We start from the raw sequence: 9,829 nt of genomic DNA, 5'->3' as shown, positions 1-9,829 counted from the left end.
CATCTGGGAGGAAGAGCCAGGAGAAGCCCTGAGTTGGAGGCCAGCCTGTTTGTAGTTACAGTACAGACAGGGCTACACAGATACATAGAGAAACCCTGTCTCAATGAGGGAGGGAAGGAAGGAAGGAAGGAAGGAAGGAAGGAAGGAAGAACGGAGGGAGGGAGGGAAAGAGGAAGAGAAAAGGCACCTGGCAGTAACGCTCATTACAAATTGCTTCCCATTTTATTGTGAAAAGACCAGGGTCAGTGGTAAAAGACCTTAACACAACTTGCTGTTCATCTTGAAGAAATATCACATGCTCCACTTTACAAAATTAATCATGCTTAATATGAGCTAAAGAATGTGTGTGTGTGTGTCACTAGCATGGTGAATGCCTTTAATCCCAGCCTTCCGGAGGCTGAGGCAGGCAGGTCTCTGAGTTGCCAGCCTGGTCTACATAGCAAGTTCCGGGACAGCCGTAGCTATGTAGAGAGACTGCTCAAAAGATTAAATTAAATTGGTAAAGTGCATCCGTTTAAAAAAATGTGTGTGTGTGTGTGTGTGTGTGTGTGATAAAGCACGCTGGGGCTAGAGAGATGGTTCAGTCATTAATGATGCTTGGTTGCTTAGTGTTTAAGAGCACTGATTGAGCCTGGTAGTGATGACACACGCCCTTAATCCCAGACGGATCTCTCTGAGCACAGGTCTGGCCTGGTCTACAGGCTGTCCGGGAACTTGCTACACAAAGAAACCCCGTCTCGAAAAACAGGAACAAAACAAAGAAACAAACACCCGTTGAGTGTTCTTGCAGAGGACCTAGTTTAGTTCCCAGCACCCACATAGCAGCTCACAACTATTTGCAATTCCAGTTCCAAGAGATCAGAAACCGTCTGAGTTTCCCAGGCACTGCACCCAAGTGAGGCACATACATATAACCAGACAAAGCACTCAGACGCATAAATTCCTTCTTAAAAAAAAAAAAAAAAAGAAAGAAAACTAGAAAGTAAACCGCCTGGTGGTAGTTAATCGATTAACCTTGTTAAGCTACCCGGAAAAATCTTGGTTACAAGCGCAAGCCAGTGAGGCCGGTGGAGCCCTGGGAGCCTGGCACCATTCCGGGTACAAGAACTTCGCTGTTGGTGTAGTGGGGCTGGGGACAGAGACCGGGGTAAGAAGACAAGACACAAGTCGGAAGCCAGATGACTCCAGACGCGACGCGGAGGAGACCGGAACTCCTGTGCCGCGGATGCGTGTTTCCGGAGGGAGTTTGAGCGCAGAGGCCTCGGATAGTTACACGGAAGAGCCGACTTCCGGCGTGGAGCTCTTTCGCAGCGTCTGCGCGCCTGAGCTCTCGAGCAATGCGGCAGAAGTATTATATTGAAGCGGCTGCTCGGGGCCTGGTGGGAAGCTGCCCGGGCCAGGCCCGCTACCTCCTGTAAGAGAGGGCCGGAGGACGGACGGGCGGGCGGACGGGCGGACGGGCGGCCACGGTGCCCGGCCTCACCCCCGTTTTTCTTTTGCAGATGGGCCTACAGTTCGTCACACGGTAGGAGAACGCGGGCTGCGGTGGCTTCGGCCCTTGTCACCCCAGTGGTACAAAAGAGAAGGGTGATCGACTTGTCTCATTTTTTAAAAAAAAATATGTCCTAGGCCTCTCTCAGTTGCATGAAAACCCCACATTATTTAATGTCCTAATCCTTAGCCTTAGACACATTGGTCAGTCTTTTTTATTCTGAAATGTGTTTTAGCACCTTGTCTGTGTTTGTCTGGTCACCGGGTCCGTTCCTGATGCGGGGGAAACCAGAAGACGGCGTCGAATTCCCTGGAACCGCACTTAAAACGGGTCCTGAGCCCCTATGTGGGTACTTGGAATTAATCCTGAGTCTCTGCAAAGAGCAGCCAATACTCCTAACTCCTAAGCTATCTCCCTTGCCCCTTGATCTGCTTTTATTTTTACATTTTATTCTATTAAGTGTATAAAATTTGCCCTCATGTCTGCAGCGGTTGGGAGCCTGGAACCTAGAACTGGATGTACAAGTGTAAGCTGCTCCAGCAGGGTGCTAGACATTGAACCTGGGGCTCTGGGGGTCAGAGAACAACTTTTGGGAGTAGTTTCTAACCTATTGGATGGGTTCCTGTGGATGCAACTCGGGTTGTCTAGTGTGGTAGAAGTGCCTTGACCCCCTGAACCAATTCAACAGCCCCACACTGGTCAGGGTTTTAGTAGTTCCTGCCAGTCTTCTAGGCATCTACCTCTTATTCCTGTATCTCAGCATACTGTGTTGGTTTTCCTAATCTTCCAAGATCCCAGAACTCAGTTCTTAGATTTTTTTTTTTTCCATTCAGTCTTGAGATGAGATAAAATATACTGAGACCTTCCTGTCCTCAACCCTCATTTTTTAAATGAGTTCTCACCTTAGTAAACAGTGATCTTATTGAAGATATTTCTTGACACCCTAACACCACCTCTCCTCCTTGGTCCACCTTGTACCAACAAATCACGGTGGCTTTAAAATACCTCCTAAACTGACCCACTTTTTAAATCCATTGCTTGCAACCTGGTCCAAACAATTAGCACTTCCCTCCTGGATGACTGCTGGCTGCCGGAGGGCATTCTGCAGTCTCTAAGCTGGAATGCCATGCAGCCTCTGTGACGTACTTCTGGCTGGTTCACTCAACTCCAGCCATAGCAAACCTGCTTGCTGCTGTGTTCCTGGGCTTCTGCAGATAGATGCCTTATCGTGCCTGGAATACTCCTTACTGCCCTCGGTCTTTTCTCTCTACAATCCTCATTTGTGAGGCTTCCCTAGACATCCATCTTTAAATTACAATAACTTTACCAGCCCCTGACCCCCTTCCTTAGTCCCATCCCTTGGCCCAGCATCAACATGTGATGTTTTGTGTCATCTGGTTGTACTGATGGCGAAGGGAAGGGAGGAGGGAAGAAGAGTCCTGTGCAGACTGCTCTGTGGTAAATGTGCTGGTAACTAAGCAACAAAGAAGCAAAGAAGCAAGGGGCCATCAGCGAGCTGCCTGCCTGCTGCTGACATAGGGGCGGGGAACTGGAGAACTCTGTACAGGGCATTATTGCCAGTTTGCTTTTACAAATTTTCATATCTGAAGTTTGTCTCAAGAGTCTGTATCAGCTGATACCCTATGTGGTTTTTTCCCCACTTATGAGGCTAGTTGTTTGAGGTAACAAAATACTCTGACTTGCAACCCGTGCGTTGTTTGTTTGTTTGTTTGTTTGTTTGTAGAGGATAACAGCACTTTTCAGGAGACATGTCCACACTGCTTCCAACTGTTGGTTCTGGATAACTCTAGAGTACGCCTCAAGCCCAAAACCAGATTGACACCAAAGATACAGAAACTTCTTAATCGAGAAGCAAGAAATGATACACTCAGTTTTAAAGAAGCAAAACTGTTGAGAAGGTATAAAGAGTCCACAAGTGTGCTGGTAAGGCTGCGGCTCCTGTCCGGACAGCAAGCTGTCATGGTGTCTTCTTTCCCTTAGGGAGAGACAGTCTGAGCAGGACAGAGGTACAGTTGCAATCTGGACCGTCAGAGTGCACACATAATGTCTCTGTGACAGTGGTTCACCAAGGCTTCTGAAAGCCCTGCTGTCCTACAACTTGCTTTGTTGTCCAGACTAATTTCAAATTCAGGGTCTGCCCACCTCCCCAGTGCTGGGATTAAGCGTGTGCATTATCACACTGGCTGGTTGTTTTCATTGATAATTCCCCCAAGCCAAGGACTGATGCTCTTACTTGCTCTCGCCTCACTGTCAAGCACAGTGTTTCCAGTTTTGAGAACTCCTTGCGTTTAGCAGTCTAACTCACAGGCTCAGTCACCACGTAATAGTTTCTTTAGTAACAGATGCTTTCCTCCTTTCTAACCTTGGGTATGACGCCCCAGGGTCAGCATGTGTTCGCCCAGCAATGTGCTTAGTGTATAAAATAGAATAAAACAAAAATTCCCAAGAGCTTACTAGATGGAAACCAATACCAAATATGTTTTATATCTTGTGTGCTCTGCATGAGCATTACCAACTTGCTCAAGTGTATGTGGGCACTGAGATAAAGTCTTGCTATGTAACCCAGACTGGCTTTAAACCCACCGTGTAGCCTAGGCTGACCTCAGCCTACTGCCACAGGAACATATTAGAAAACAGTGCAATATACTGGAAATATATTTCCAACAGTTGAAAATGTTCCTATAGGAAGATTTTCAGTGTTCTGATGGTTTACTTTGCTGAAGTTTATACTCTACTGTATTTAGTTCGAGATCACCTGAAAGAAAGGCCCATCAAGGGTATGCTTTCCTGACTTTCATAATCTGCATGTAGTGCTTTCCTAAAAACTGTAAGGCAGCAGAGTTCCATCTCTGCAGATGCTGGAGCTACCTTTCTGTTGCTGTGATAGAACACCTGACTACAGCATCTTATAAGAGAAAGTGCTTAACTAGGCTTCCTGCTTCACAGGGCTAGAGTCCCTGCTGGCCAAGAGGAGGAACAGCGGAGGGCTCATATCCTGATCCACAACCTTAAGGCAGAGAGAGGCACTGGGAGTCACCTTCTTTTGGAACCTCAAAGCCTGCCCCCAGTCCAACTTCCTGATCTTCCCCAAACACTTCTACTACCTGGGGACCAACGGCCAAGCTTGAGCCTGCGTGGGCCATTCTCAGCCACATCACCACAGAGATCTGTGCTTGAATTTCTGTCCGTTTGAAATCTGAGTACCTCTCACGTAACTAGCTTCCATGCTGCTGAGACACAGGCTGTGTTTAGATACAGAGTGGACCGTGTCTTACCAGTGCATCCTCCGGGCTGGAGAGGAGGCTCAGCGGCCTCGAGCCCTTGCTGCCTGTTTCCCCCCCCAGTGGCCACTCCCACAGCCATACTTTCTGTGCCTCTAGCTTCTTCAAGGGACCAGTTATGTACATGGTGCAGATATTTTCATGCAAGCAAACATTTGTACACATAAAATAAAAATAAATATTGATGGAAACGGAAGAGTTTTATTAGACTAGCATTTACAGAGTCACTATGGATTCAAAGGTGCTACCTAAAATGTCAGTGACTGGCCATGGTTTATTGAGAAGAGAACTAAAGTTCCCCAGCTCTCCTGCTTTTACAAAGAACATCCAAATGTTAGTGAATACCCTCCTACCCCTACTTCTACACAGATTGGTTTCATAATGAGTTCATTATCTTTTAAAAATTATTTTATTTTTGAGATCGCAATATGATTTCACAATTTTTTTCCTGCCCTTTCCTCCCTCCAAACCTTCCAGATAGCCCTCATTCCTCTCTTTCAGATTCATGGCATCTTTTTTCTTTGCTACATGCATGCATGCATGTATGTATGTGTGTATATATATATATATATATATATATATGCGCACATATATTCCATCTGTATATGCTATGTATGTTTTCAGGGCTGGCTGTTTAGTATTGGATAGCTGATTGGTCTACTCTCCCCTGGGGAGAACTGTCCCTCCTGCTCTCCACATTTCTTAGTTACCTATAGTTCTTTCTATAGGATTAGGGTCTCTGGGTATCTCCCCCACCCCAACCCTGTTGTCTTTTTTTTTTTTTAAATATTTATTTATTTATTATATGTAAGTACACTGTAGGTGTCAGATCTCTTTATGGATGGTTGTGAGCCACCATGTGGTTGCTGGGATTTGAACTCATGACCTTTGGAAGAGCAGTCAGTGCTCTTACCCGCTGAGCCATCTCTCCAGCCCCCCTGTTTTTTTTAAAAGTATTTTAGGCAGTTTTATTGTTTTGAACTTGTCTCTGTTACCTGATTCCTCCTGGTAGATGGTGCGCTCCAGGGGATAGTCTCTGTGCTAACTTGTCTCTGTTACCCTTACATACGATTGAGGAAAACACGGTTATTGGGTTACATTACCAGAGAACTCATGGGACCAACTTCTTTTCTGTGGTAGCTGATTACCTGTAGAACATGCAACAGAACAGTGAGACACCATGGCCAGAGTAGAAGCTTCCTGTCAGCACTGAAGAGCAACGCTGCCACTGCTGCCCACAAGGCCAGCCTGCAGACGCCACAGAGAATGGCTCCAGGTTCTGCCGACCTTCGTCAGAGTGCGCATGGTTCCAGAGGCAAGAACCCCTCCTTGACCATCAGGTAGGCACTTCGTTAGCTGTTCCTGAGTACTCCTGAGTACTCTGTGCATTACAAGCGGGGGCCCATTCTTCTCCATGCCCTTTAGCTGTCTTGATAGTTCTAAGCCCCACTTTTACATCAGTGCATATGGCTCCTGTGCAGTTTCCCAACACCTGACAAACATCTGCAGCCAACTTCCAAGTCTTCCCTTCCTCCTGCTTCTTTTTTTTTTTTTTTTTGGTTTTTTGGATTTGGTTTTTCCAAGACAGGGTTTCTCTGTATAGCCCTGGCTGTCCTGGAACTCACTGTGTAGACCAGGCTGGCCTCGAGCTCAGGAATCCGCCTGCCTCTGCCTCCCAGAGTGCTGGGATTAAAGGCGTGCGTCACCACCGCTCGGCTATTCCTCCTACTTAACTCTGATGAACAAAATGTCCTTTTATGCATCCGCACCTACACTGGCAGAGGGACTGGCAGCTTCTACACTGTAGTTTGTTGCCAGTTTCTCTTTCCTACTGTCTGTCCTGGGCCTCAGTAACCTTTTGTCATGACTGGGACAGTGCTTCCCTGATGAAAACCTGGCTAAAGTGCAGCTAGTTGTTAGCAGTCTTTAACCCTGACTCTACTGCGCTGGGTAAATACAAGACCATGGCTTCCCAGCTGTACTGGCTGGTTTTGTGTGTCAACTTGACACAGGCTGGAGTTATCACAGAGAAAGGAGCTTCAGTTGGGGAAGTGCCTCCATGAGATCCAGCTGTGGGGCATTTTCTCAATTAGTGATCAAGGAGGGAGGGCCCCTTGTGGGTGGTACCATCCCTGGGCTGGTGCTCTTGGGTTCTATAAGAGAGCAGGCTGAGCAAGCCAGGGGAAGCAAGCCAGTAAGGAACATTCCTCCATGGCCTCTGCATCAGCTCCTGCTTCCTGACCTGCTTGAGTTCCAGTCCTGACTTCCTTTTGTGATGAACAGCACTGCAGAAGTGTAAGCTGAATAAACCCTTTCCTCCCCAACTTGCTTCTTGGTCATGATGCTTGTGCAGGAATAGAAACCCTAAGACACCAACCCCGCACTTGCCTGTCTTGTTGTGTTGCCTCAGTTTCCCCTGTGTTGTCTGAAGCCCTCACACTATGTTTCCAAGGGGTATTACTCTTTACTCTGTCACATTCTCTGTCTCTGTTCATCTAGATTTCCACAAGAATATGGATTTGCCAGAGACTCATAAGTTTTCATTTTAGGAATCCTCAGTACTTCATTATGATAGTCATGAGTTTAAGTGCAATTCCATAGCCACTGTGTGAAGAACTTAAAATATTTTGTTACAAAAGAAACTGAGTGTGATCAATGTCTTGAACATAAACAAAAATATCTAGCCAGGACTGGTGATTTCTGTTTAATGATTGAAATTTTATATTGAGCCTGAAGTCTATAATTCTGGGTTAAAATGTCAAGTCCAGTTATCTGTATATTACTGGTTTTGGTCAATATTTGGTATAAATTCAATAGAAATTACACTTTTTGTGTAAATGTGGATAAAAGAAAATTTTGGTGCATTTAAAGCAATTGAGTTGCATTTAGGTCCTGAGGAAAGGGTTCAGTTGGTAGTCCTTGCTGTGTAGACACAACTGAGTTCAGGTTCCCACCATGCTCGTGCAAACTCAAAGTAGATGGTAAATGGCTTATTCTGTGGATGTTTGTGGAGTGTGTCCTCTGTACCTGGCACTATCCAAAAACGCCAATAGTCTAGTGCCCGTCCTGTGGCACTGCCAGCCTCGTGGGGAGGACGCAGTGGAACGGTGCCTCCTTAGCCTTTCACTTTAGAGGAGTGGAGACTTCAGTTGTAAGAGTTTCCATGAATGCTGATGTCACGTGTAAATTCAGCCCGATAACATTTTACCTCTAGGTTTATTGTTCAGGTATCATGGGTACTTCTAGAACGCTCCAGTGTGCCTCCTCAATGGTGCCAGAATTCGCTATTCCATGGGGCTTGTTGTTGTTGCTGTTGATGGGAATTACTGTGATGAGCACAGCCAGTATCCATGGAGCTGTCGTGCAGTGTGATATACAGGGCAGATGATGTTGGGCACAGTGCTCTTGGCAGGAGGAACATGTTGTCCTTTGGCAGTGTGCCTGACTTGTTCTTTCCTTTCAGAACTCCTACATCTGGACAGTCAACACCCATTGGCTCCTCAAGGAATGGGAGCAGAAGAAAGAAACACTTCTCTCAACTAAAAACACTGCTTAGTCAGAGTGCATCTGACCAGAACCCAAAGCTGGACTTCAGGCACTTCTTATCTTCTCTGTGAAGAGAATGACCTCTGGAAGAATTAACTGAAGTTAGTTAACAGCTCTGTCCTCACTTTGATGCCTGAGCACAGGGAAACTAAGTCAAAAGCAAGCTGTTCTTGTCATCCTGCAGCTGTGGGAAGTGCCTCATTAAACCGAGCCATTTGGGCCTCCCTGGTGACTGTGAAGATCAAAAGTCAACGTCCGAAGGCAAAGACACCTCAACCTCCAGAGCAGAGAACCCCAGGCTACAGGCTGCCCTCCCCGCAGACTACAGGCTGCTGTCTGGGCGCCACACGAGCGCCCTCCGCAGCAGACAAGTAAATGTAATAAAGGGCTTTAAAACCCAGTTTCTATGATAAAGACAGAATGAGTACTGAATGGTAGTATTTAGTTTAGTTTCTGAAGTTTTATTACCATTTCTTTCAAAGGGAAACAAGGTTTCTTCCATGTGTCAATAACTAGATTTCTTTTTGTTGTTGTTGTGTAATTTTGTTTTTTGAGAAAGGGTTAGCCCTGTCTGTATAGCCCTGGCTGTCCTAAAACTCACTCTGTAGACCAGGCTGGCCTCCAACTCAGAAATCCACCTGCCTTGGCCTCCCAAGTGCTGGGATTAAAGGCGTGCGCCACCACCGCCTTGCTAATAACTAGATTTCTAATACAGAAAAATCTTATGTATTTCCTCAGTCATGTGCACAACAATATTAGTAAACTGTGAGCATTTTGCACATTTTGAAAGATAAAATACCTACCCCCTCCATGCCCATTCTAGAGATTAAACTCGGGGCCGGCCTTGTGTGCTGAGCAGGGCTGTACCAGAGTTAGGCCAACAAGTGTGAGCACTGCAGCAGTGAGCCAGGCCAGGCGCGCCTTGTGTGTCTGCAGAGTCCACCCTGTTACTACCGAGCCTCTCCTGAGTTAGATCATGAATTCTGAAGAGTGAAAACGGGATTTTGCTGTGTGGTTTAGGCAGCATACGCCCCCTACTGGTCATGAGACTGCTTGGCAGGGTCTTGAAATTGTGAGCACTCCATCACCCCTTTCTCCAGACTGATGATGAATACATTAGTTCTGTTCCAGCTGCACTGAGCTTATGGGACTGCCAGAAGAGCTGTTTATTTATGAGCAACATGGTGGAGTTGACAGAAAAAGTGAGTCACTGGGGAGTTCTTCAATGCATTGTTTCCTAGTCTTAAGAACTGGAGTAAAAAATTTTGAGCATTAGTTTTCTTGGATACTGATAGGATGTCTTCATAGGAAGATGTTTTTTTAAAAAATCCTAACACTTCTGCAAATAGTTACTGAAGAAATGTGTTTTTCCCTTTGCTAATGAAAGTGCATTTGTACAGTTTTAGGGATCATAAAAAAATGAAGGACAATTTCATTTGTCAATATACAAAAAAGCACATATTTAAAAAATTTTCCAAACTTAAAAGCA

At 45.9% G+C, this 9,829-nt stretch overlaps 1 protein-coding gene across 2 annotated transcripts; it reads left to right on the top strand.

Moving 5' to 3' along the window:
- Nucleotides 1-1,258: 1,258 nt before the first annotated feature.
- On the top strand, nucleotides 1,259-8,777 carry C13H18orf21 (chromosome 13 C18orf21 homolog). 2 transcript variants are annotated; one of them, XM_052155635.1, is made up of 5 exons: nucleotides 1,264-1,414; nucleotides 1,503-1,525; nucleotides 3,237-3,436; nucleotides 5,935-6,134; nucleotides 8,258-8,777. In XM_052155635.1, exons 1-5 carry the CDS (start codon nucleotides 1,338-1,340, stop codon nucleotides 8,409-8,411), a joined length of 654 nt encoding a protein of 217 aa, XP_052011595.1. In that variant the 5' UTR covers nucleotides 1,264-1,337; the 3' UTR covers nucleotides 8,412-8,777. The 2 variants fall into 2 exon arrangements, with proteins under 2 accessions (XP_052011596.1, XP_052011595.1); XM_052155636.1 differs by lacking the exon at nucleotides 5,935-6,134 and having other exon boundaries at nucleotides 1,259-1,414.
- The last annotated feature ends 1,052 nt before the right edge of the window (nucleotides 8,778-9,829 follow it).

This window comes from Apodemus sylvaticus, chromosome 13, assembly GCF_947179515.1.
Source record: "Apodemus sylvaticus chromosome 13, mApoSyl1.1, whole genome shotgun sequence".
NCBI lineage: Eukaryota > Metazoa > Chordata > Mammalia > Rodentia > Muridae > Apodemus > Apodemus sylvaticus.
This window is presented reverse-complemented; position numbering and strand designations above follow the sequence as displayed.